The sequence below is a fragment of the Gopherus flavomarginatus genome, chromosome 1 (genome assembly GCF_025201925.1).
Source record: "Gopherus flavomarginatus isolate rGopFla2 chromosome 1, rGopFla2.mat.asm, whole genome shotgun sequence".
Classification (NCBI taxonomy): domain Eukaryota; kingdom Metazoa; phylum Chordata; order Testudines; family Testudinidae; genus Gopherus; species Gopherus flavomarginatus.
This window is the reverse complement of record NC_066617.1, coordinates 97,040,885-97,068,235: the sequence shown is the minus strand read 5'-3', so window position 1 is coordinate 97,068,235 and position 27,351 is coordinate 97,040,885. Positions and strand designations below refer to the sequence as shown.

General features: G+C 48.2%; 1 protein-coding gene across 7 annotated transcripts; it reads right to left on the bottom strand.

Annotated features, from left to right (window-relative positions):
- Window positions 1–300: 300 nt before the first annotated feature.
- Window positions 301–27,101, bottom strand: RANGAP1 (Ran GTPase activating protein 1). Of its 7 annotated transcripts, none has more exons than XM_050917159.1 (16): window positions 26,924–27,101; window positions 24,993–25,153; window positions 23,067–23,194; window positions 22,043–22,102; window positions 20,656–20,835; window positions 19,951–20,085; window positions 15,280–15,438; window positions 14,982–15,095; window positions 14,326–14,425; window positions 13,318–13,402; window positions 12,527–12,680; window positions 11,922–12,038; window positions 11,457–11,559; window positions 9,347–9,435; window positions 6,576–6,697; window positions 301–1,109 (listed from the first exon to the last, which is right to left on the bottom strand). In XM_050917159.1, the coding sequence occupies exons 2-16, from the start codon at window positions 25,102–25,104 to the stop codon at window positions 1,040–1,042; spliced, it is 1,728 nt and encodes a 575-aa protein (XP_050773116.1). In that variant the 5' UTR covers window positions 25,105–25,153; window positions 26,924–27,101; the 3' UTR covers window positions 301–1,039. The 7 variants fall into 7 exon arrangements, with proteins under 7 accessions (XP_050773116.1, XP_050773124.1, XP_050773133.1 ...); XM_050917167.1 differs by having other exon boundaries at window positions 24,993–25,131; XM_050917176.1 differs by lacking the exon at window positions 26,924–27,101 and adding an exon at window positions 26,790–26,888.
- Between the last annotated feature and the right edge of the window lie 250 nt (window positions 27,102–27,351).

The window sequence follows — 27,351 nt, the reverse complement described above, 5'->3', positions numbered from 1 at the left end:
CTCCCATGAACCCATCCATGCCCTTTCCCCAGACTTCAATGTGCGTATGTAGCATCAGGTGCTGTGACAATCGGCAGGAAAAATTCAGACTGGCAGGGGCATTTGTGGGTGCAGAGTCCTCACCCCTATTTTAACATGCTTAGGGACCCTCAGCTAATTCCTGGCACTGAAGCTGCTAAGTTTGCAGTGCTCAGCCCTGAGACGCTCTGCCAGCAAAGTATTCCAGCCCCCAAATGCTATTCCCCTTCTTTCTTTACTGCTCCGCTGGGGGGACCCCCTGCAGGATTCAATTGATTCTACTCATTTCTAAACCAAGCCTATTTTAATGGGGGAGTGGGGGTGGGGGAATGCAGGCTGTGGCAGTAGCACAATGAACAGGCAAAGACCACCAGGGCCAGCCCTACCCGAGGGAGCTCCACTCTAGCATAGCAGGGGATTAGCAGATTAAAACACCAATAGGCCCTTCCCATTTAGATTAGGAATACAAGAGCAGGGGGGAACATCTCCCCCATCCCAAGCCTGGAGCAGCAGGAGGCAGCTGGGCAATCCGATATCCCTGGAGAAGCAACACCACTGCTGCAATGTCCAGGTGCATGGCCCAGGACAGCATGAGATGGAAGCCACAGCACCATGCAAAAACCCTGCTTGGTTCAGCTGCTGCTGCTTCAGAGAAAGCCCACGTCCAGCACCCTCTGCAAGACGGTAGCTTGGGCACAACCCCTTCCAGCAGTGTTGAGTTTAATGGGGCCCTCTTTCCAAGTCACGAAGAGCCCCAGGACGACTAGTTTTGGCACAACTGCGTGTGCTGGAGCCCAGGGCGTGTGCTTTGGAAGTGGGGCCTTCAATTAAAAACATGGAAAAACAAAGTAAAAAAAATCAGCAGGATTCCTCCGAGTTTGTTAAAGCAGAAGGAAAGATGGACATCCCTGTGAGACAGACAGCATGTTTTCATGGGCGCTGACATCCTCTCCTGCCAGCCCGCTAAGAGCTCTCGCTGATAAAAGTCCTATGAGGGGGAAGGGGCAGAGTTGCGCTTCTACTACAGCTGGTGGAGGGTTTGCAGCAGCATGTGACGGGCAAAGGAGCAGGAATCCAAAGCACGGTTGGGTCTGGAGAAAGAAGAGAAAAAGTTCATTTACAAGCTGCCCCCTGACTGCGCTTTGACTCACTGAATGCCAGCGCTCCATGGGTTAAGAGGCTCAGTAAGGTGCCAGGAACTCAAAAGCCAGCCGGCTGGAGTATCCACCTGCAGTGGACTTCATTCTTACTCAGAGCCAGGGTTGGATGAGGTATAGGAATCGCTGCACTGAATCAGCCTATTGCTCCATCTAGTCCTGAATCCCACATCAGACAGTGGCCAATGCTAGCTGGTTCAGAGGAAAATACCCCACCACAGCCAATGCAGTGCATTGTGTTACACTGCATTATACAAAGCGACAGAGTCCTGGGGCACCTTATAGACTAACAGATGTATTGAAGCATGAGCTTTCGTGGGTGAATACCCACTTCGTCGGATGCGTGTAGTGGAAATTTCCAGAGGCAGGTATAAATATGCAGGCAAGAGTCAGTCTACAGATAACAAGGTTAGTTCAGTCAGGGAGGATGAGGCCCTCTTCTAGCAGTTGAGGTGTGAACACCAAGGGAGGAGAAACCGGTTTTCCACTACATGCATCTGACGAAGTGGGTATTCACCCACGTAAGCTTATGCTCCAATACATCTGTTAGGCTATAAGGTGCCACAGGACTCTGTCACTTTTTACAGATCCAGACTAACACGGCTACCCCTCTGATACTTGACTGTATTATACAAGTGATGTACTTGTTCCCTGAGGCATGAGGATTGATTGGCCCTGCAATGGTTCTTCTAGAGTAACTACAGCTATACTGTGCTTCCTCAGCTCTTTCATCCTTTCCTGAAACTTACCAAGCCAGCTGGCCTCTGTTACTATTGTACAGGGCATAAGGGTAGAGATTGCTACAGTTACAGCTACAATAGGTTTCCCCTTTTCACAGGCTCATTCTTTGAGCACAGTCACTGCTTAGGCTGAAATTTTCCGTGCTTTGTGCCCACCCCAAGGTGATGTTTCCTGAAGAACTTGAATCCAATACCACCAATGAAAAACATTCTGACCAGCGCCCCACCCCCAACAGAACAGCAATAGGTGCCGTGCTCCATCTGAGGGAGAAGTGGGTTTCAAATGAAGCCAGAAATGTTGAAATATGGGACTGAGCAGTATTTCCTTGTTGCTAAACTGTTAGCTGTGTACTTTACGGTATTTGCTGAGAGACAGGACCCCCATATGCACTGCAGTCTAATGGACCAAATTCTGCAGCACTGTTAATGGATTGCATCTCCATGCTCTCTACCCTTCCTTCCTGCCCCCAACTGGTTCATTGCTGAAGATGCACACGGGTGGACAATTCATTACATGACTTTGATGATGGAGTTTTTACCAGGTTCTACCAGCCTAGCTCTGCGGGCCTCAGCTCTGATATTATGTGCAGGGCTTAACTTGGAATCTCCTTTCCAGGCTTTGTGCATGAGAGAAAGGGGAGAGCTTGAACTAGTGAAGTGAACTGTATCCGAGTTCCCTGAACCTCTGCTGCGCTAGCCTGCACTTCTATGGCTCCCCCTTCTCCTCAGCTGGATTCTACCTCAGGCTCTCTGCAGCCTGGCTCTATAGAATAGCAAAGGGAGCATGCACTGTACATAATCAGCTTCCCGTTGTGGGGAAAGGAGCTGAGAGAGGCAGCCGCAGGCAAATCCCAGTAGGGCAGGGACACAAAACAAAATAGTGGGGGCCTGTCTGCAGCCAGCTAATGAATTCTGCAGCATCTGTGGGAGCTGGGGAATCAGAAATTCCAGGCAGAGAACCAGCCCTAAGCACCCCCACCTGAGATGATCAGGGCCACCGCATTCAGGCCCTTTGCAGAGTCAGATGGGCATCACTTACACTCACTACTTTTTTTTTTTTTTTTTTTTTTGGGAGGTTCTCTTACTCAATCGTGAGGCTAGAAACAATTTAAAAGGAAAAATTCTGTCACACTGAGTGAGTTCTGTGGCCAGTTCCTCGCTCCCAGAGTCCCGAGGGCCCTGGCTACAGGCATTTATAACTTCTCCCACTGAGAGGTAATGGCGCTTGGAGACACAGTAAGTGACAGCTGCTTTGACCGAAGCAACTCACAGGAATTTTGTAGTGCCACAAGCCCATTACAAAGGAGCTGACAGTCTAACCAGGCCAGGAGAGCTGCTGGAGTGGCTGGATTCATGTACCAAGGAAGCTCAGGCCAATGAGCTGACGGGTCTAACTAGATTCCCAGGGGAAGCTGACCAAGGTGGTTACCCAACACTCCAATGAGCAAAACTTGGCTCTGTAGTGAGCTGGACCAGCCTGTTAGTTTTGGACAAGAACAGGACAAGCTCCTCAGCATCTAAGCTCCAGGCAAACAGGGGCCACAGGTGCCCCTGGATTACCAAGATCTTTGGTGAAGCCCTTTGGGCACACAAGACTTGACTGCAGGAGCAGCTGAAGGAACATAGCAAATCACTAGAGAACCCTGCAAAGCTTTCAGCTGCATAGCTCCTGATTCCCTTTAACCCCCACAGCTGAGGAGTGAGGTGTTACGGCAGAGAGAGCAAGCCCTGAGGCAACAAAGAAGCGCTCTCTTGCCCCGTTGCCTTGGGCTTGTCGCACATCCCCCACCCCGTATTACTGCCCCCCACAGATTAGCGTTGGGAAGGAAGTTCTCACTTGGACAATGGTATGGCTTAACTGCTTGACTCTGCAGCTTCGGTACTAGCTTGTTTTTTCCTTTTGCTCTCACCATATGTTAAGACATTTCCTTTGCAAAAGTCACTGGGCTGTTTTATGATTTGACATGATATCACTGTAAGAGACACACATTCCTCCCTCTAGCTTCTCCTCCTCCCCCCGCCGCCGCCTCTCCCTCCAGCAAAACTAGGCTTCTCCGTTTCCCCATTCTTAAGCAAAGCTGTGATGAAATACTGCTGCAGCCACAGTCAGGAGTTTTGCCACTGACATCAATGAAGCCACGTTTTCACTTTGGAAGCGCTACCTATCTACACCATGCCTGGCGCTGAGGGACCCAAACATCTACATCAGTAGTTTTCAGCCTGCGGCCCACTTACAGCCCTGTCAGTACACAGCTGCGGCCCATGCGAGATCCTCAGGGCCATACAGGTAGTATGTATATAGTGTGGATGTGGCCACATAATACAGAAAGAGCTGCATATGCGGCCCACAAAGGTAAATCGGTGGAGAACCACTGATCTAAATGCAGCAAAATCACAGCTGTCACCGTGCTTACTGCGCTATGGGCACAGCTCAGAGAACACCACGCAGGGTTAACTGCTGGCCCAGAGCCTAAGAGAGGGGAGTACGCACATGCAGGGCAGAGTGTGCTGTGAATGACCTCCTCAGTGTATGCAGCCACTGGACACTCTCAGGTCAGAGGTTATGCTGGAGGAAGAGCTCGTTAATGGTGCACCTGACTCCCCAGCAGATCACTAGAAGTGAATGTTACAAGTAGTCCCCAGCATGGCCCATCATCCAGGCCAGTTTTACTTAGACACGTTTTTGTCACTGGCAGTAGCACAAGGCTGGAAGGTCTGGGATAGAAACACCTCTTCCTTGAACATTTTGTTTACATAGTGCAGACAGATCCAGTGATCTGGGGGCTTGGGGACAGCACAGTTCCTGCTCTTTTTTACTTGGGGAGGGGCTGCTTCAGAGCCAGCAAGGTGGTGAGCAGGGCTGCAGCTCAGGCTCTGGGGAAAGGAAAGAGAGCTAACGGACAGGACTGCTACAGCAGCTTGTTTATTACATCCTGCCCCCCTTGAGCAGGAACTACGAGCAGCTCCATTTCCTCATCCTTTCTTTGCGGACTGCAACAACAGTGCACAGCACATGGGCACGTTTGCAGGAGAGATGTGAATAGCTCGCATAGTCTCTCCCCTTTAGGTTAGGAATCAGGAAATCAAATTCTAGCCCCCCCCAATCTGCAACAGGAGCCAGGTCTGACCACCTTTTGGCAGCTTCGTATACAGCTACCTCTGCAGCTATAGCCATACTGTCTTTTGTCTGTGGAATGAGCCCCTGAACTGGCCCTGCAAGGCCAGTCATCTCCACCTTCACATCTCTGCTGTGATGGCTAGAAGTCAGCCAGTTAGCTAGCAGCCCTTCTATTTAGCTATTAATAAGGCCAGCTACATATAACTGTGCACAACTTACAAAGGGCTGGGGAGAGGGACAAAAACTTTTAAGCCAGCGTCTTTCTATGTATTTGTATGGTGCCCAGCACAATGGGATCCTCATCCTCATGACAGCCTCTGAGGATTTTGGGAATACATGGAATTAATACTGTACCTGACCAATTTACCAATTTTAGATTTACACCTGCCCAAAGTTTTAGCTTGGGTATGGAACTTGTTTAAAAAGGTGTCCACTGTTCACTACAGACTGAACAGGATATAATCAGGTTAAGAAACCCACCAAACTCCCTGACATGGATCCTAACTGTGTGACGACCGGCAAGTCACAGCCTTTCGGACTCAGTTTCCCCCTCCACTAGTGAAGAGATGGATACCGACACTTATCTACAGCAACGGAGTGCGTGGGGACTCAGTGGTTTGGTTTTTGTAAGTGCTATACAAACGTTAAGTTTCCACTGTGCTTCCATGGTTGACTTGTTGGGGGTGGGTGGGGGAGAGAGAGAATAGCTCTGGAGACCAATGCCCTATCAGTCTGTAACTTTGCCCCAGGGCTACATTTAAGACTTACCCTTTTAATGATATTAAACAACATTTGCATAAGTATTGAAAAGAAACTGTCAGAACTGAATCTAAGAAGCATTGGTCTTATCTGTGTTAAAGAAATATTTTAGTATTAAAAGAGAATTTATAAAAAAAAGGAACAAGGCTTAAAATTTTCACTATTCATGATCTTTACTTTCTGGCGTTCGCTCCAAAGATAATTAGCAGACTTGTCAATTTTGTTTTCATTTCCTGGCTCTCATGCCCTGTCACAACATGGCAGTGTTCATTTGCAGATGCAATGCACGGGAATTCAAGAAGCTTCCACTGGAATTTGAAGTCATGAAAACTTTAATATTAATCTTGGATGTTACTTTTGTAATGGCTGTGTTATGCATTTGGGGCTAAATCTGATTCAGCAGTGTCCTTTTAACTCATTAAACTTGTGACTGGAAATTAGACCCTAGTCTTCCTTTGGGCTAAGACACTGCTACTGTCGCTTGACATTACTATTCATTAACTTGCCTGCCTCTGCATAAACGCCAGTTTCAAGACCACCTTTAGAAAGTCAGTTTCCCAGTTCATTCCTCATGATCAGTGCTTCTTACCTTGTAAGCTTTGAATGTTGGACTAAGTAAGACAGAAACAGCTTTCCTTTAAGCTGTTTGCATTTTTATTCTAGAAGCCCTGCCCACAGGAGGCTCGAAGGGAGGAGTATGTATTTTTCCTTTTAACCTCAACCATATGCAAATGTGTCTAACTTCCTGTAGAACAGGATTGCTTGGCAAGGTGCAATACTCACTTTGTCACGAAGGCCAGGAGAACCGGAGCCAGGGATTTGGGGAAATAATCCTGCTGGACCATATGGTTCAGGGTCATCAGAGGGCCATAGAGGCTTGGGACAGCCTTGATCTTCTCTTCACTCTGGCAGATGGGGATGGGGAAGGTCAGAAAAATCAGGCCCATAGCAACTGCCACACCAAACGCAGTCATCACTCCATCTAATCCAGTGTGCTGTCTGACTGACCAACCCCTGATGCCTTTAAAAGACAAATGACCCTTCACAGTGCAATGCATGCAAAACGGGAGAAGTCTGACTCCAGTTGAGGCTCAGCTTCTAGTAAATCATGGAGATCAGCTTAGTTTACATCATGACAGATGCCGTGGTTATTCACACAACTATCTAATTCTTTGCTGGAATTAGCCTTTCCCTCAGCAGCAGGAGGGAGAGCAGGCCCCCCGTGTTACACACGTTGGGTTATTTAGGAGATGAGCAATCAACCCAAAGGGAGATGTCTCCAAACACAGACATCAGCAAGACTCCAGTTTGTTTCAATTAGGGCTTGACAGTCTTGCATGTGCACTGTCTAAACTGCTTGCATCTCACGTTTCTTTTAGGCCTCCCTCTGCATAGACACCCTGTCAGGACCCTCCCTCCAGCTGAGAAGGAAGCCGACAGTTCCTGCTAGATCCAAGGGGGGCAGTTATTGCCTCCTGTAGGCCCCTCTCTCACCCAAGCATACTGTTTCCAGTCACTCCCAGAACTGATTCCAAGTTTAAGCCAGAAGGAACCAATAGCTCTCCTAGTCCAACAACCCATTTATCACAGGCCACTGAACTTCACCCAGTAGCCCCTGGATGGAGCCCAATAACTTGTGTTTGGCTAAAGCACGTCTCCCAGAAAGGCCAAGGGCTTTGATTGGAAGACACCAAGAGATGGAGTATCCACCACTTCCCTTGGGAGTTGACCTAATGGATAATCACCCTCACTGTTAAATTCAAACTAGAAACAAGGCACGCTGTCTGTCTAGCTTCCAGCCACTAGTTCTTGTTATGCTTCTCGTCACTGAATTTATGAGCCCCTTCGTGCCCAGTGTTTTCTCCCTATCAAGGCACTTGTACATGAATCAAGTTTCCTCTCCATCTTCTTTTTGATAAGCTAGGATTGAGCTCTTCAAGTTGCTCACAATAAAACACTTTCTCCAGCCTTTGAATCATTTGTGGCTCTTTTCTGCAGCCTCTCCAATTTTTAACACCCTTTTTAAAAAGCTGACACCAGAAGTGTATGCAGTATTCCACTGACGGTCTCACCAGTGCTGTACACACAAGTCAAGTGACCTCCCTACCTCCACTCCCCCATTCATACAAGGATCACTCTAGCCCTTTTTGCCACAGCATTGCACTGGGAGCTCATGTTGAGTTGCTTGTCCACCACAACTCCTATATCCTGTTCAGAATCACTGCTTTCCAGGATACAAAGTCTGCCCTGCATTCCCTGTTTCTGAATGGATCCCTTTGCATTAGGTTACACTGACAGTGTGTTTTGTTTGTACGACCCTAGCTATTGCTTCAAGTCTAGAGTGAAAAAGAAGTATGGAAACAGCCTCCCTCTCCACCCCAAACCTGAGCCATAGATGTACATGGATCACAGTCAACAACTGGTCAGATAAAGGACTTGACTGGGGGAGCAGTGTCAGTCAACTCTCTACTTTGAAGCCCAGCCCCAAGAAAGTTCTACCCTCCAATTCATCTCAGCATCTCCACAGTGATTGCAATCTGAGGCAGGATGGGAAAGAAAAAACCCTGTCCATGGAGCAGAGGACTAGAGGACTAGACCGAGCCTCATGTGAGTGGGGGAGGAAGAGTAGAAGATCCAAGGAAGTGTCTTAGTCCCTAACCCATGTCACAGCTGTGCATTTCCCCAGGTTCAGAGTCATCACTGAGAACCCCAGAAAGCCACATGATCGAAAAGATGATGCAAGTTTTGTGGCTTTAGGGTATTCCAGGTATTTCTGATGATTTTTGCAGACTTTATTTCCAGATGTTTCTAGTCCTTGAGGCGCCGAGATGCTTCATATTGATCTATGATGACAGAACAGCCAGACCACTGAAGCACTACTCTGAGCTTGTCGATGGAGATAACTCCAATCCCCCTTTGTCTCAGCTCATGCTGTAGCCTACATGCAGGTTCTAATGCGGTTAGCGAACTTGCAGCTGATTCTCAAAAACAATAATCCTGCTAACAGGTTTTATTCTGTGCAGCCACAAACTGGACGCTCCGGGCATTAGCAAGAACACTGGATAGAATGAAACTGAAAGTTTCAGTCAGATGTCTTTTGTTTATTCTTGCTGTGGTCCTTTTAAAAGAGAAGATGTGACTAAGTGGCCCTTTTGGATACCAGGGTGAAGAATAAATATTCAGGAGTCTGACAACTGGTAACTCATCACTCTATAAAAGCTTTGTCCAGCAGCATCCCAGTTTGTCTGTATGAACCTTCCTGCCTTATAGAGATATCTGATCTTGAATATACAAGCTAGACCAAGTAGAACAGAATTGGGAACAGATAATCCATGCCCTCCGCCCAAATATAATCCCCCTCTGGAATCTGTTATCCCTGCAGTTTTCAATTGTCCCTAGGCATTGGGCATACACAGGAGTTTTACCGTTGCCATGGAGACAGGAACATGATTACCCACAATCCAGCAAGCCTTAGCTTTTAACCAGAAATGTAATCAGAACTCAGCCCACCTCACCCATCACAGCCCACTTTTAACTCCCTCCTGCCCTCTCACCTTGAGCAGGCCCATGTGGATCAGCAGGCTGGTGACGAATGCATCAGAATTAAACGTGGCAGAAGTGAAGGCTTTTCTCATCAAGGCATCTAGAGAGAGAAATAAATGTGTCAAGCTGAAGAGCACCATGAGATACTGTGGTGACTACTGTTCATTTCACTATTGGATTCAATTACATTCAGCTTATCTGAAGCTGCCTCAATCTCCAGTCTACTGCACTGGAACACCAGACAGACAGGGGGCTCAGTGCAGAATTTAGGTCAAGTTTGCCATTGAGTAGGAGGCCTTAACTATTATCAGCTGTTAGATGGGCCATGGGAGGCCACACCCCTTTATATACCCTGTTTGTCTCTGGTGCCAGAGGTTACTGCAAGCCACTAGTGAGTGCTGGGAGTTGAAAGAGATGAGGCAGAGAGAAAGCCAAGAAGTCACATGGAGTCCAGTCTTTAGTATGGGGGCTGCATAAATGCCTAGAGAAGAACTATGGCTGAGGCCAAGAAGTGTTAATTGACCTGAGCCAGAAACAATGCAAGGAATGGTCGACCTGGATGCATTTGGGTAGCACACAGCCTCACTCTCGCTGCGATGGGTTTGACAATCTGGCTGTGAGCTGGTCTCACCAGCCTTTAAAATGACAAGGGCAACAGGCTCCCACGGGACCGTCATCCACTGGGTGTGCATTTGGTTTGGTTTCCAGCAAGGAGATCTGTGGTTTTCAGAGTTCCTCAAGATCAGCCACTTGTGGCTCTGGCCCTCGCCCCACTTGGTAACTTAAGGAAAGCGAGGTGGCTGCGGTACCCTGTCAGACGTTATCGATGTTTCCCTCAGGAAGGGCCAGCCCTCCTTCAACACACAGACGCCTCACCCTGAAGAAACCATCTCTTGACACTGCAGCAATTGCCAGATATGACCTGAACTTGCTAGGGAAGGCGAAGAGTATTCAGTTCCAGGTGCATGTGGACACTAGTCACATCGTGGGTGCCAGTCACCCACAGAAGCAGAGGCAGAGATTAGCATAGCCATGTGTGATCTCCTGCTGACCTCAGAGAAAGCTCAGCTGACCATTTTGCAACAGTCTTTGATACAACTGACCACAGGTCGTTGCCTCAGTGACAAGGGACATTATTGGTATGCACGGAACAGCCCATTAGTGGTTTCTGTCCTGCCTACCCTCTAGGAGTCTTTTAATGGCAATAGCTAGTTGTGTAAATCAGTATAAGAGACTTTAAAGGGATGCCAGAGGGAGAGGCCAAATCCTGAACCCTGCACACAGCTCCAATAAGCAGACTGCATGGAGGTGAATACGGCTGCTGGGGATTTCGGGAAGAAAGGATAGAGAATTCCTCTTCCTCAATCCCGGGGCAGTATACCGAGCACCTTCACATACCTTATGCAGCCACGACAGCAGCCTCAGGGCTATGGAACCATCCACACTTCTACAGGAGAGTTTTGCCCAGTGGATTCACACAGCCCATAAGCCACACCCCACCTAAATCTCTCTTTACTATACTGTGCTCCAGTGCTGTGCTCCACAGCATACAAAGGGTACATGGTCCCCCCCGCACTGCCTCTCTGCCCTGCCCCACACCTTTCCACTGCCAGTGCTTCTGGAAAGAGACGATAGATCTAAGACAGTTACTAGTAAAAAGAACACCAAATGGGTGTTCTCTATTTACACTGTCCCCAGATACAAGAGAGGAGGCACTTTCTATTTACAGTATCATTAATCTGTGGAACTCACCAATAGGATATCGAGACCAAAACAAAACCAAAACAAACTTAATAAATCCCATCTCCTCCCACCCAAAAAATACCAGGAAGAGTAACACTCACAGCCATACTAATTAAGTTATAAGGGATATTGATCATCATGCTTTGGGGGCATACACCGATCTGTTGAGGTTTCACACCCTCACTCCCCCCAAAACAGCACTGCACAACCTGGCACACTATGGAGACGGAACAGTCTTCCTCTGGCTGCCGTGGGAGACCGAACTACCAAAAAATGGCATTGTCCAGGGAGGCCATCCCTGTGATCTCTTTAGAAGCCACAGGTGCAAGTTAGGCTCCTTCAGCCCACATCTTTGCATGGAGACACTGACTGCATCACCTGTTGTTTCATGCACTGCTGTTTTCACTGTGGTTTCATCTTTGAACACAGAAGAGATCTTCAGGAGAGCCGTAACCACCTTTTCCGTATCAGATGTGTCTGTCTGTAAGAGAGAAAAAGCAGGAGCCATTAAGTGCATGGCAGAGTAAGGGCAGAAGAGACACGATTGCTACAGAAGCAACAAAGAGCAGTGCAACAATTGCCTCCAACTGGCTGGACATGACAGGAACTGGCTCTATCAGGATGCTCGTGGAGGCATAAGCCATGCCATGAAATGCAGCTGCTGTGCTGGCACCATATCTGCTTCAGAGACGTGCAGCTTCAAGTTGAGTGTCTGCCTCCATTCTGCTCATTTGGACAATGGGAGGATCCTAATCCAGGTCACGAGACTCCCGGAAAAGATTACCTCTGGCGGTTAAACAATTTATCCCAACCACACCTTCAGAAAGCCACTGACCCACCTACCTGCTGAGCTATCAGAACAGAGCACTTGGGCCCTAGTCGCAGCAGTTTCTCTGGAGATGGGAAGGCGAGGAACGTGGCAACATCCACAGGAGGAGGAGATGACACGGGAGTAGAGTCCTGAAACAGAGCAAGTCAGATCCCAGCTCATTCTGCAGAGCACCGGCAGAGCTGTGGGTGCATGAATGTGTAGGAAAGGGCGATGGCGCTGCAGGTCAGTACTTATCTGCACTGTCAGAGCTTGTGAAGGGGTGGGAAAAGTGAGCCCAGGACAGGAATGGCACTAGCTAAGCTGTGAGGAGAAAGTTTGTACTGCAAACGCTATGACAATCTGGCTCCAGGCAGTGATGTCGTGGCTACAGAAAATGACGGAAGAAATAAGATTTTCCTGCTAATTTTCTTCAGATCACCACTGAATATTCCTGAGGTACTGTTCTCCCCCTCTGCGCTCTTACTCCACCCGTGCTCTGACACATCCCTCCGATCAAAGAAGAGGTATGTGAACCCCCACTTGTTCTCTACAAGTTCATAACAGCTTCCCCCGATTCCATACCTCCTTCCCCTACTCCCAATAAGGGATTATTGGCTACCCCTCAAAGCACATTTACATGTGAGTCAAGAATCTTCTTAGAAGGCAATGATTCCTGTTCTCCCTGCCCCCTCTCCTGCAACTGTTGTTGTTCCTCCTCTTCATCCTCCCCTTCGTCATCTTCATCCTCTCCTTCATCATCTTCATCCTCTTCGTCCTCCCCTTCGTCATCACTAAGAAGAATTAAGAGAAGAGTTCACATGAAAAGCAGCCCCGCAATACAGACTTCCTGGTCATGCACTGGCACCTAAGAATAGTTCTCCAGGTCACTATAAAATGCAGTAAGATCCTTCCAAGCCTTAAAACACTAAAGTGACTGGCAACAAATCACTCCTAGGGCAGTGAGTGAGAGCCTTTGTTTGGGGACTGCGATGGATTATGGAGCCTAGCATGTTTAGGTCACCTATTCTAATCTGGCCTCAGACCAGCAGTGACAGATTGGCAGTGGGTAAAATGGAGGTGTGAGTCTCAGCCTAGTTCCTAGTGGACAGGTGTCCACAAAACATCAGAGCAGGCATCAAGTGTGGGCAGAAGAGTCAAAAGTGGAGTAGGCCATGAAGATTGTGCTCTCATCTCACCCTTATGGAGCTCCCTCCAGATGAAGGTGTGAGGTACACTGAGGGGATGGGAGTTGCATACATACTGGGGATAGAAATTTTCCATCTCCAGTCCTGTTAATCCAACACCTCTCAGTAGTGCCAGACCCCATAAAAACAGGAACTCGCATGAAACAGATGTAAAGGGCAGACAGCCAGAGCTCTGACATGAATGGTGTGCAGACCCATGCCACAGCCTTTTCTCATGGCCTACCTCAAGGAACCCAGTACATCTGCCATGTTGAAACCTTCAAGAATCTCCTGGAGCTGTTCACAGCCTTCTTCCCCCAGAGCATTACCTAGGATGCAAGAAGAGAGAAGTCAGCTTGGGGGTTAGGAAGAGACAGACACTCACAGATTGGGTGCTGAACTTGTCATGAGAAAAAAAAAAAAAAAAAAAAAAAAAAAAAAAAAAGAGTTTAACTAGAGCGCTCAGTGAAGTCCATAAATCCAACCTCTGACTGGCTGGGAGGACGGCTGCTTGATTTGCATTTCTCTAAACACCTTTCACACAAAGCACTTTACAAACTGCTCAGACAGCAGACTTGTCACTGAAATCTGTCAGCTGTTTGCCAACTCAGACACCACACAAGGGTTTGAGACAAGAACATTACAGAACCCAATTGCAAGGGAAGTTCAAAGATGAAAAAATGCAATTAACCAGAAGAGATTTGAGTCTTGGAGACTGAACTCTGTACATTTATACAGCTCCTTTCATCCTGGGTGATTCTGAAGCACTTCTCAAATTATATATGTATAGTACCATAGAAATGCAGCCACCTCTGGGAGGGAAGGCAACAACCAACACAAGGAACGGGAAACTGTGACCAATCACATAGAAGCAGACCTCAATGCTAAACTAATAGCATCATGGAATCTTTAATACCAATACAGAGCAGACAGGACCTTGTTTTTAAATTCTCATCCTAGAGACACACACAGACATATGGAACTCAGATTTATTCACTTCAGGAAGCGGCAGGGATAAGCAGTCAGGATTTGAAACTGTGGCTCAAGAGGTTTAAGTATTACCACTAAAGCCTAAGGGAAGAGGGAAAAGCTTATTCGCTTAGTCGGTTCAGCTGCTCTAAGCAGCACCAATATTTTATACAGAGACACTTCTGGCAGCGATAGATATTTCAATCCCGCAGGCTTCTTCCCAATGGTTTCTAGAGTTTGCCATGGACTGGATAAGCTTTGATTTAACTTCATGCTCACGTACCATTGAGATCCAGTTTCTCCAACTCAGACTTATCTTCAGTAGCCTCTGCAATAGTCAGAGCAGCATCTCGTTTGATTTCACAGAAGGACAAGTTCAGTTCCTGAGAAGCAGAGGAGAAGTTGCTTTATAGGAACGCTGTATGCCAGTTCTCCATTAGAAATACCAGCTTGGCATGCTCAGAATTGTTTAAGGAATTCTCTTCTTTGGAACTGGTCTCAGCACAGAGGTTATTTTTTTAAATTATAAAAGAAGACTTGGAAGGGACTCAGGCAGTGAGCAAAGACCAAACAATACACATAGGCCAACAGGCCAATAAGAACAAATTATTCAAGGGGCAGCCACATCCCTTGAGACATACTGAATAAGATGATCCCCAAGAAGGGATTTAATATTAAACAGCTGAAGGGGATTTGTTCTGGAATGGATTATTTTAGTTTGATGTCCTCCTCCTTTCGCCTGTTATTAATCCTGGGATCCTTTGACCTGGGAGAAAGGATGGCTGTGTCTTACTTTAACAGCTGTATTCATGAACTAACCCCATTGTTCTTAAAATGTGACTTCCACTGGATGGGGCTGGGGAGTGGACATAGAACAAGGGAGGGGAAACATACACGGTGTTTTGGGAAGAGATTTGAAGGAGCAGCAGAATGTGGTACCTTTAGTTTAGAGAGCCCCTCTTTGACTGCTTCAGCAATGGCGATGGCACCCTTTGAGCGCACCAGGCAGTCCCCAAAGTTGATCACTTCTACCTGTCGGAGAGTCTTCAGCGTCTGCAGAGAGAGTGCACACCCATGAAGGCAGAAATTCAGGTGAGGGGTAGAGGGAACAATCAACTGTTCTCCCTTCCTGCTTCATAAGGACATTCGGCCCCAAAGCACTGACCGTTGTTAACCAAGGGTGGGGGGATGGGGAGGGAGCAGAGAGACACACTCAATGCAACTGCTAGTAACTCACCTCTGCCATCGCCACAGCCCCCTTCTCTGTGAAGGTGTTGTCATTCATATTGATAACTCTCAGCAAAGGGTTGGCAGCAAAGGCCTGGGCCAGCGCTGTAATACCAGGATGGTTGATTCCGTTCTGTGGCATATGGACCTCTTCCAGTGTCCCAATGAGCTAGATTTAGACAGGATTAGCCATTAGAAAAAAGACACTTCAATACAAGCACAGAGAACCACCATCCCACAGGATTACCTTACAAATTGCTTCTCTGCCACCCAGTGAGTCCACTACATCACCCGCCAGAACCCCGGCAATCCTGTTAACTGCTACAAATACACGACCTCCTACCCCAGCAGCTATGCCTCCAGTGACAAATCAAGATAGGACTGATGTTTTTATTTGGTGAGTCAGGGCTTAGGATGTCATTTTCCATCTGTTCTTTGGCCAGAGATTCTGAGCCTTGGGGCTATAAGCCAGAAGTGGCTCGAGAAGCTGCTTTCCAGGTCAAGGCACATGACCACTTGGCAGAATCAAAATCTTTTGCTTCTTTTTAGTTCTGCTTCTGGCCACAACGGAAACCCTCCAAAATGGAAATTAGTGCAGTATGGCACATACAATATATAACATGAAAATAAGACTACAGCCCACACAAATCTAAGTGCCTTGCTATATGGAAAAAGACCCCAAACTTGTCATTGTTTTAGGGATTGCAGGCAGGTCTTAGCACTGTGCAAAATTCTCTTTAGTCCACGCACCTAATGGCATTATATAAATATGTAAGACAGGCCTAGGAAGATACTTATATAGTATCCAAAGATAGAGAGTCTCATTTATTTGTAATTGTTAAACATGCAGGATCATATCTACCCATTTATACGCAACAAGACACATATTGATGGCGTCACCAATACATAGATTCTGCAACACTATTGCTAGCACATTTGACAGCATGCAAGATAATTAAAAAGTCACTAGGTGGTAGAAAATGTACATTTGAAAGACATGAGCCAGAGAAATAACAAGTGCCTCCAACTCCTGTTGCCTTGGATGGGAGTTATGTGGTGAGCAGCTATGGTGGGATCCAAGAAGGTACTTCAGCACCTAAGCCCCAGTTTTGGCATCACTGTGGTCCACAAAACCCCCGCTGAAATATATAGGTGCCTAAACTCACTCAGTGAATATGTTTTTCAGAGTTCCTCAGCGCCTATGTTCCTGCTGCTGGGTCCACGAGCTGCTGTCTCCCTCTAGGCAGACATATAACTCAGGCTGCCTAAGCCCCAGAGCGATTCACGAACCAGGGGAAGACAGGCATTTGGCCCCTGAAGTCTGGTGAAGCGCCTACCAGATCAGTTCCCATTCCAAATCTGGAGGAGGTGGTGGTACCCACCACCACAAAACTTTTAGCTCAACGGTTAGAGCACTTGCCTGGGATGTGGGAGATCCCTGTTCAAATCCTCTTAGAAGAGAGCTCTACCCAGTGAGCTAAGCAATATTCTGATATGGGGCTTCCTCAGTCTCTCCTGTTGAAGCAGCTGCACTCTCAATGAATAATGGGAGTGATGGCAGCAGGGGGACTGAGCCTAGGGTCTCCCACCTCCCAAGTGGGTGTCTAAACCACTGGACTACAGTCAGTCACTCTCACTCGTGTACTTGCTCTCTCTGGCCCAGTGACTGTTTTAAGTATTTATCCACAGAGAGAATGGGGCAAGAATGGGAATGACTCTGTAATCCAGTGGTCAGGACACCCACATGGGAGGCCCTGAGTCCAGTCCCCCAGCTCCTATCACTCTCCCATTATTTATCCAGAATGCAACAGCTTCGACAGGAGAGACTGAGGGAGCCCCACATCAGAATACCCCCAGCTCAGTGGTTAGAACACTCAGATGACTTGAACAGGGGTCTTCCGCTTTTCTTCCTCTCTGGCAGGTCACTGTTCTACCCACTGAACTAACAATTATGAGGTGGGCCCAGCATCAGCATCTCGTTTTGCACAGGACAGGTGTTTAACTCGTTCCTGCAAGAAAAGGCCTTAGATGCGTGTCTCCAGAGAGTGAGTTCCCACTGACTGAATGCTAAGCAGAGCTGGGCGCCTCCCCGCAGCCTGGACTTAAGTGCCTATTTCTGAGACATGGGTAAGGCTTAGCACACAGCCTTCTTCTTGGCATCTCCTGTCAGCTTAGGTAGCTGCTCAGCTAGCATGCTGGCTTTTGTGGAACAAGGTAGATGAAGTAATATCTTTTATTGGGCCAACTTCTGCTGGTGAGAGAGACAAACTTTCCTGCCACAGGACAGGGCTGGGAAAGGTACTCCCAGCATCACAGCAAAATGCAAGGTGGAATAGATAGTTTAGTGTAAGTAGTTAGCACATATTCTAAAGGGACCATTCAAGGTAGAGTGATCCATTAATACCTCTGCGGTCAGAGGACAAGAAGAGGGCATTAGTGGGTTGAAGATGGTTGTAATAAACCACAAATCCAATGTTTGTTCAGTCCCTGATTTTTAGTGTCTAGTAGAATAATGAATTTAAGCTCCCAGGCTCAGCTTTTGAAAGTGCTGTGTACCTTTGAGGATGAGGACTCATAGGTCAGATATAGAGTGATCATTTGTGAAAAGTGTTCACCCACAGGTGATATGGTGTTTTTGTCTTATTTTTCTGAGAGAGGAGTTCATTCAAGAGCATAGTGATTGCCTGGTTTCACCCACACAGTTGTTATTGGAGCATTTAGTGGACTGGATGAGGTACACCACATGTTGGGATAGGCATGTGTAGGACCCCTGGATCTTGAAAGGTGTGTGTGGTGGGGGGGAGAAATGATCATTGTAGCAGTGGATATATGTCTGTAGATTTTGCATCTGTTGTTCTGGCAAGGTCTGGTGCTGCTCTAAGATGGCGTAGTCCTGGTTTGTGGGGAGCTTGCTTCTGATGAGCTTGGAGAAGTTGGGGGGCTTTATTTGGAGGCCAGAGATGGGGATTCAAGAAAGATTTCTTTCAGGATGGATCCCCATTGAGCATGGGTTCTAACTATTTGATAATACCCCACATGAGTTCCAGTGTTGAGTGATGGGTGACAACTAGCAGTGTGCAGTCAGAAGGGGTTTTATTTCTGTATTGAAGCACGTTCTCTTGGGCTATTTGGGTGGCCTGATCCAAACTTTGATCTCAGTTTCTGGTGAAGTGGTGTTTGGTGAAGGCAGTTTTGAGTGTGTTAAGTCGCATATCCCAGACTTCCTCCTTGGAGCACATTTTGTGGTATCTCAGTGCCTGGCTGTAGGTGTGTTGCTGTGTGGGTTTCCTGTATATGGTTATCTGCAGGGTTGCATTGCTGAAGCTGATTGGTGTCCAGGAAGTTGATGATAGTGTGGGAGTGTTCAAGGGAGAGAGTTTAACAGACGGATGGGGGTTGTTGAAGTTATGGTGGAAATTTATGAGGGACTTTAAGCCCCCTGTCCAGAGGATGAAAATATCAACATCTCAGGCATATTGTTGTTGGTTTCATGGTGCATTTACTTTTGTGGATCACATGCTTAGGCACCTTGTTTTCCCCATTTGTTGTGTAGGGAGCCTAGGCCACTCACTCGGTTTTGTGGAACGCTGTGTTGTTCCTGTGACTTTCAAGGTATCTAAAAGATAGGCGCCGTGATGCTCAGTGTTGCGACGCCTAGTCCCTTCATGGATGCCACCCCTACTTGGTACTCATGGCTGAAAGAAGCAGGACGAAGACAGACATTCTCTGCCTAGAAGAGCTTTTGGAGGGCACCCCGTCTTTCTCAGGATACATTCTTAAAGGTGAAGTTATCTCAAACTTCCATGCACTGAATTTAAATCCTTATGTTTTGCCAGACTTGTATATAATCATTATCGGTCTTTTTAGCTGAAAAGCACAGTGTTTTGAGATCTGGCACAAAGGATCTAGGATATGGAGGTCACATGAGGAAAGAGAGAGGCAATGTAAGGTTTGCTGGTGAGGAAACGTGGAGACTTCTTGTCACTTAGTCCCCCAAAACTACCACAAGTCTAAACCAAATCCCAGTCTCATTCATTCTCGTTGGATAGAAAGGTGGGCATGGGACAGCCTGATTTCCATTCCCCCGCCCAAATACAGCACTAGCAGCCTGATCAGAACAGGGGCTAAGGGAAGAAATGACCCCAGTTGGTAGTGCTCCCTGCAGGAGATTTGTGAGAGAGATAAAAGCTATGCCTGGGCCAGCTTTCATAGTGATTAGAGATAGAGATCTAACTGGTCATTTGGCCCACCCCCTCCCAGTGCCAGATTATCTCCAACTGCATCACTTGTTCTGTACAGTATTAAGTTACTCAAGCAATACATCACTTCACCTAACAGTTACCAGATTATAGTGTGGAGTAGTCACTCGTCATACAAATTAATCGTGTTTTCTGTGCTCGGTTTTGTCCCCTTACTCTCAGTTATGCCTCCTCTAGCCAAGTCTTCTCCTTTTCTTGGTGTTACCATCCTCAAATGCTTGACTGTTTTAGCAGCATATAGATTGCTGTGGTAAAGATGAACTGAGGACCAGTACCTTATGTACACCCTTCTCCTCAGTGCACATTTCTTTAGCATACGTGTCTGAATATACACTGCTTCCCCATCACTATCAGAACCAACGTCCACATATACTTGACACACCTGTACCCCCTCTCTGAGGAAGTCCTACTTTGGAGCTTACCCCAAATGCCTCAGCCAGTGCAGTGGCACCATCGTTCTCCAGGCGGTTCCTGCCAGCCACAAATACTTTCAAAGCCAGAGGTTTGCCCATGGCACTTGACTTCCTGTGACACTCCTTCAGGGCAGCTGCTAAAATCTAGAGACAATATTAACAGCTTTATATTACTATAGCATCTCATCCTGGGAGGATCCTAGAAATGTTTTATGAATTAGATATATAGGAAGCATTTAGGACACCACTGAAGTGAAGCTGCTTCTGGTGTGGGACACAGGAACCATTTTACACCACCATTACACAATATTAACAGTGTAATCACACTTGAAACTGTAGAAGGAAATTTATAGCACAAAAAAGCAATAGCCTCTTTGCCCTGTCTAAACACAAACTTGGGTAAACAACCCTGCTCTTTAGTCACCATGAATTGTCAAGGCCTTGGTTTTATACTTCAAAAGAACAGCCTCCATCAGAGCCAGGCTCAGGCACTGGGTTCAGACAGAAGAACACCAGAATTCTCTTGATGGGGGACTCTCCTGTCCAGGTATTGGGATAGGCCAAGTCTGCTCATCTTGGACACCTCATGAGATTGGTCTGAAGTATGATGGTAATCAAGACAACAAAGGGAGAAGTTGGAAACTAAGGCCCCACACGCCCAATCTTTATGGGGCGACCAATGCAAGTGAGCTGGGACTGAGAAGTGTCACTTACCTTGCCGCCTCCAATGCCCATGCCACAGTTGTTCAGCTTGAGCTCCTGCAAAGTGAAGCAGGCAGGACTCTTCAGCAGTGCCTCAAAGCCACGCACGCCATCTGGCCCAAAGGCATTGTCGCTCAGGTCCAGCTCCACCAGCTGGGAACCAGCGGTGATAAGGGCCTCCCCCAGGGCAGTCTGTGAGGAGACAAGGGATTTGGTTTTTAGTAACATAGCTCCACAGGCCCATTTAGACCACTACTCGGTGCTTAAGAAGAGCCCCCCCCCCCCCCCACACACACACTGCATTATGCAGTGCTGCACGAGGCAGAGGGAATCGTTTCTGATTGCCAAGGCAGTTAGCTTGTGCCCTGAAGCATGGGATTTGATTACTGTTAGCTGAAAGTGCACAGCTCTAACTATTAGATACCATGAAGTTATCCAGGCCTTTTTAAAAGAAGGCCACAGGCTTCAGGGCTAGATTCTATTTACATTCACACCTAATCTACCTAGATATCCAGCAAACACAGCTGTGTTGTCCTAGTGATAGATTTTGGATGGGGTTGGGTTACAAACCACTTGAATGTGGGGGAAATGGGGGATGAAATGTTGTTCTTATTGTTTGAGTAAAGGGCAGTAGAACTGTACTTAGCCTGTGATGATTTGAAGGCATCAAGAGAGAGGGTGGGGACCTGTCCCTCTCCACTGTTTAAAGACAGAGCTGATTAGGCTCCATAGAGAGTCTTTTGTTCTGTGAAGTGACCACTGCAACTGAAATCACTGACAATCAGGTCTAAGTGCTTAGTCCTGTTGTGGGGACAGTGTTCCTGAGGAGCCACACACATTTCAGTGTAGGGTTCTGTGGCCTGCTTGGTGCAGAAGGTCAGACTAGATGATCACATTGGTCCCTTCTGACCCTAAAGTCTATGAATCTATGACCTGCCCAAGTACCAAGTTTCACAGATGCAAATACATGCTACTTAAATGAGCAATTATTCTTTTTGATTTTAAGATTACAGAAGCCATCTCCTGATTCACCCCAGAATCATTTCAAGTTGCTGCTTTAAGAGGGTATCCTTTTATTCTGGAGTCCTCATTTTCCACCCCGCCCATCAGGTGGCCACACCGCTGATCCTCCTCCGGGAAAGAGCTGCTTCACTGATCAGCCAGAAGGCGCTTATGCTATCGCTTCTTCCTATCATCCCAGAGACAGAGGGAGAGGGAGGGGGAAAGCCATACATGCTCATGCTTTATCAGCGAGGTTATGTCTGTATTTGGGTCTCTGACAGCACATGGATCCATGGAAAGGATGGCTAGTTTTAAGTGCACACATAAGGAGCAAGAGGAGATTAGGGTTAGGGGTAATCACAAATCTGAAACTTTAACCCCCAACTCTCCCACTTACCAGAGCAAAAGGGATCTCAGACCTCAATCTCCCTGTGAACATGTCACTCCAATGACACCTCTAAAAAGAGACAGATGGAAAGATATGACTGTCAAATCAGAAGCACACACAAAGGTCCTCTAGCCCCCAGCACTCAATAGGGGACATGATACATTACAATTTACACTTCTCTTGTGCCTGTCACCTAATTATGCCAAAGAGCTACACAAACTATACTTCACTTCACCCACCAAGGAAACGCAGTCATTTCTGGGGTAGAATTCATCATCTGTTTAACAGTGCCCAGCAATAACACACAAGAACTGAGGACATAAGTGAAGATTACCACACCCAATGAAAACTGAAGGATGCAGAATGAGAATTTCATCAGGACAGGAAGCCTAAACTTATGAGAAGGGCCACAGAAACCTGAGTGACCACAAGCTGTCAAGACTTCAGGTTTAGGTTTCATTCAGAAGATAGCATTTCCAGTGGTACAGTACGCACCCACCTCAATACCAGGCTAGAGTACTGGATAAATAATTCAAGGGGTAGAAAACATTGTGGTAAACCTCCATCACCATTTCCTGGGCTTTGTTTGAAGTCTCCTACCCAAGCAGGAGGTTTGACTCTGCAAGATCTGATGAGATCACAGCCCTGAGTGGCTACATTGCATTACTGGAGCGCTCCCCTCTGGTTTACAGAGGCTTACCCTGGTGCGAGTCTTCTCTCATGGTTTTCTTGTCTCAGACAGGGAGCGCTGCCCAAGGCTGAAATGCAGTATTTCAGCAAATGCTACTCACAGGGCTGTTAAGCCAAGTTATGAGGTCCTATGGGTTTGCTACCACTTATTCATACACAAGCCTAGTTTCCTGGGTCTATTCTTATCTGCTGGGGGGGGGGGGGGGGGGGGGGGGGGACAAGGAAGGAATTTGAAGTTTGTATTGCTCCTGCAGGGACCTGTCCTGGGTCAGTGCTCAAAAACAGAAAGGCTTCAGCACCTAATCAAGATAGCCTCCTCTTCAGTACTACTAAAAGATCTCACCTTGAGTTCAGCTTTCTTCTCCAGGGCTTTGGCAATGACCTTTGCTGCCTCCACACCCACGGTGTTGCCTTCCAGGCGCAGGGCTTCCAAGCCATCAAATTCTTCAATTTCCTTAGACACCTCTTTGGCTGCACAGAGCAAGCAGAGCCTTACTCTCCTCCTTTCTAACCCAAGTCATCTTAGGTTCCCTATAAGGGCAGGTTGCAGAGTCTCTCTTTCCACCACTACTCGTTCTTCCCCAGCCTCTAGGTCTTTTACCCACAACTAACGTGGTTTTGCACTACCAAGGAGGGGTAAGAAGGAGAGCATCACCATGCAAAGTTGTGGGAAAAGTCAGTCACGGGTTTGAGAACCTACTTCCAGGTGTGATTCAGGGATTTATTCCCCCACTGCAAGACAAGGACAACACTGCCCAGCCAGTGCTTTATCCTAACAAAGATGTGCAGGGGGAAGAGCACCCCAGGCAAACAACAACAAGCCTGTCTAGGACTAAGACAGACACTGAAGCACTCTATCCTACGGCAAGGGGGATTGCAGAGGCAGGCAGGAGACTAACCAATCCCCTGCATGGGACTTGTAAAACCTTGCTAGCATCCCTTGGCATTTCAATCATTCTGAGGCCATGTCTACATCTAAAATTTTGCAGCGCTGGTTGTTACAGCTGTATTAGTACAGCTGTATAGGGCCAGCGCTGCAGAGTGGCCACACTTACAGCAACCAGCGCTGCAAGTGGTGTTAGATGTGGCCACACTGCAGCGCTGTTGGGCGGCTTCAAGGGGTTTCGGGGAACGCGAGAGCAAACCGGGAAGGAGACCAGCTTCGCCGCGGTTTGCTCTCGCGTTCCGCGAACCACCCTGCAAACCGCAGGGAAGGAGACCTGCTTGCTCGGGTTCGGGGAACGCGAGAGCAAACCGGGAAAGGAGACCAGCTTCGCCGCGGTTTGCTCTCGCGTTCCGCGAACCACCCTGCAAACCGCAGGGAAGGAGACCTGCTTGTTCGGGGAACGCGAGAGCAAACCGCGGCGAAGCTGGTCTCCTTTCCCGGTTTGCTCTCGCGTTCCCCGAACCGCCGAGCAAGCAGGTCTCCTTCCCTGCGGTTTGCAGGGTGGTTCGCGGAACGCGAGAGCAAACCGCGGCGAAGCTGGTCTCCTTCCCCGGTTTGCTCTCGCGTTCCCGGAAACCACCCTGCAAACCGCAGGGACGGAGACCTGCTTGCTCGGGGTTCGGGGAACGCGCGAGAGCAAGCCGGGGAAGGAGACCAGCTTGATTACCAGAGGCTTCCTCAGGTATGCTGGGATACCTGCTTATTCCACGGAGGTCAAGAAAAGCGCTGGTAAGTGTCTATACTTGATTACCAGCGCTGGATCACCAGCGCTGGATCCTCTACACCCGAGACAAAACGGGAGTACGGCCAGCGCTGCAAACAGGGAGTTGCAGCGCTGGTGGTGCCCTGCAGATGTGTACACCTCCTAAGTTGCAGCGCTGTAACTCCCTCACCAGCGCTGCAACTTTCTGATGTAGACAAGCCCTTCGTTTTACTAGGCTTCCTGAAGCGTTTAGTGTAGGAGGAAAGTCCCTTGCCTCTAGCAATTTAAAGCGTCAGTGTGCGTATTAAAAGGACAAGAGACACTCCCAAAACAAAATCAATGTTTATAAGTCAGGGAGAGTCAAAACCAGTTTCTCCAGGTGTAGCAGTGAAGCTGGGATAGTGTGGTGGTGGTGGGGGTTGCTTCTCTGTCAGAAGTTCCCATTTCTCAGATGGCTGACCCTTGTATCCCCCTACCACATTACATAGATTCTCACATATTAGAGAGTTAGCTGTGTCCAGATACCTTTAGTCAGGAGGAGGTTCATGACACACAACTCTGGGATAGCACTAACATGTACCCAGGGGGAACACTGCCCCAGTACAAGCATTTTCTCTTACCATCTTCGGCGGTGTTGAGTTTTAGGCTCTTGCCTTTGAAACTCAGCTGCCCTCCACCCACTTGGGCTTTGGCAAGTGACTCCGCTAGCTTAGTAATGTCCTCAGATGCCATTCTCTCCACTTCACCAACTTCCAAGAACTGTTGATTTAAAGGCAGTACACTGTCAAGATAAACAAAAAAACTTTGACGTGAAGAAACAGGTGTAATCTGGTTTACAAATAGCATCTCAGGTTATCAACACTGATTTTTTTAGAAAACTAGTTGATTGAGCTATTAAAAAAAACCCAAACAGTAACAATCATGACAGTGAGACTAGATTGGTCAGTTTCAGAATCTGAAAGTGTGTTGCAGGGAAAGGTTTAGATTTTAATCTAGTGATTACGGTTAATCAACACAACTGAATTGGGCACCTGAACTACCTGACAACAACCCATAAAACATTACTCTGTTTGCAATATGTTAGAACTGCAAAACAGCATTCTTCTCCCCAAAATCATGGCCTTTAAACACAAGCCATGATCCAGCCCTGCAAGTTTCCCCTCCTCTGAAAGCTGGGCCAGAGTTAAACACAACTGTTTTTCCTTTTCACTTAAATCCTGGCTGGTACTCACATGGCAGTACAGTACTAGAATCGAATTTGGTTACTGAATGGCTACCACAGAGGTAACATGGGTGCAGGACACAAGAGCAACTACAGTGTACTTTATTATTTACTAGTATTTTACCTAATCTAGTTGTAATTGTAACAAGCAAAGGGGTTTTCCACCTCTTTCCCTGAAAAACTATTCCACAGCCTGACACACCTGGTAAATTTTGCAGACAGTCCAAGATTTCCCTTTGGTTGGTTCATTCTTCTGATCCTGATTGGAAATGCTTTAGATTATATTAGATAATTCCCCCCTCCCCTTGGCAATTGCACACCACGTTTTTGTGGATTCTTAGGCCACCAACTAGTCAAAACTGAGCTAAGCGATCTCAGAAGCTTGTCTCTCTCAGGCTATGTCTACACTACAGTGGTACAGCTGATGTAGCACTTCTGGTGAAGATACTCTAAGTGGACGGGTCCTGCCTCCCTGAGAGGCCGTAGCTTATGTCAGTGGGAGAAGCTCTCCCACCAACATACTGCATTCCACACTGCCACTTAGGCTGATATAATTAATGTCGCTCAGATTATTCACCCCCCAGAGTGACGCAAGTGATACTAAAGTAATTTGTAGTTCAGACATAGTGGCACTAACAGAAGTTGATCTGATAATTGACATTACCTCACCCCCCCTTGTCTCTCTAATATCCTGGGACCGACAGGGCTACAACACGGCTAGCGGTTTGTCCATCTGCCTGTGTCAGCCACTCCAACCCCCTGATCATTACTTCCGCTGCTCTCCATCACGCTGTAGTTAATGGCTCTCCGGCGCTGCGGCCAGAGCACAGCACAGCAGGTGAGGCTGTAACAGGGAGAGGCGGGACCGGCGCCTCCTTGTTCTGTGATGCAACAACCCTGCCTACGCAGCGCGGAATTACTCACCCGCCTCAGTCCGCCCGGGCCGCTTGCGGAGCCCAGGGGAGGCGGCAGGCACAACAGCAGGGCAGCTCCAATTGTGCAACGCAGCAAGAGAGAGAAACAACCGGGAGGGATGCGGGGCCAGAGGCGCGTCTCCCGGAGCACATGGCCCGGGGAACTGGGGGCAGGACCACCCGCACGGGGCACAGCCACACCCCGCCTCGGGGCAGCAAGGGGTTGCGGGGGGGGGACACACCCATCCATCCACCCACCCCCTTCCCCAGCAGCTGTTTACCTGGGAAACCCGGCAGGGCGGGGGGCCCGCGGAGATCGGGCTGGAGAAGCGTCAGGACCCGCCCATCCCCCCGACCCCGTCAACTTCCGGCCGACCCTACAGTAAACAAGCCGCGCGGCCCCAGGCCCGCTCACCTGCGCGCGGTGCCGCCGCGTGTGGGTCGGACGCGCCTGGCTCTGGCCCGTCACACCGAGGACGATAGCGCAGGGGGGAGGTGGAGGATTTCAAACCCGGCAGTTTCGTTTTCCCGGTTCTGATTCGCTCGCCAGGCCGCCGCCGCGGCGCTGGCGCCGGCCCTTCCCCGCAGAGCACACTGGGAACTGTGGTTCTCCTGGACTCCCTGGCTGGGTTCGCCAAGCTCTTGGCAAGACTACAAGTCCCGTGGTGCACCGGGCGGTGGCTCGCTGTGCCGCGAGGCATACCGGGAATTGGAGTTCTACAAAGGAAGAACCAGCCCTTCTGGTGGGGGAGCCGCGCGCGTGGACTGTGGTTCCCAGGATCCCTCGCGCAGCGCCAGCTGCTAATAGGGGTATGGGAGGTAGGTCAGGATGAGTGCAGAGTT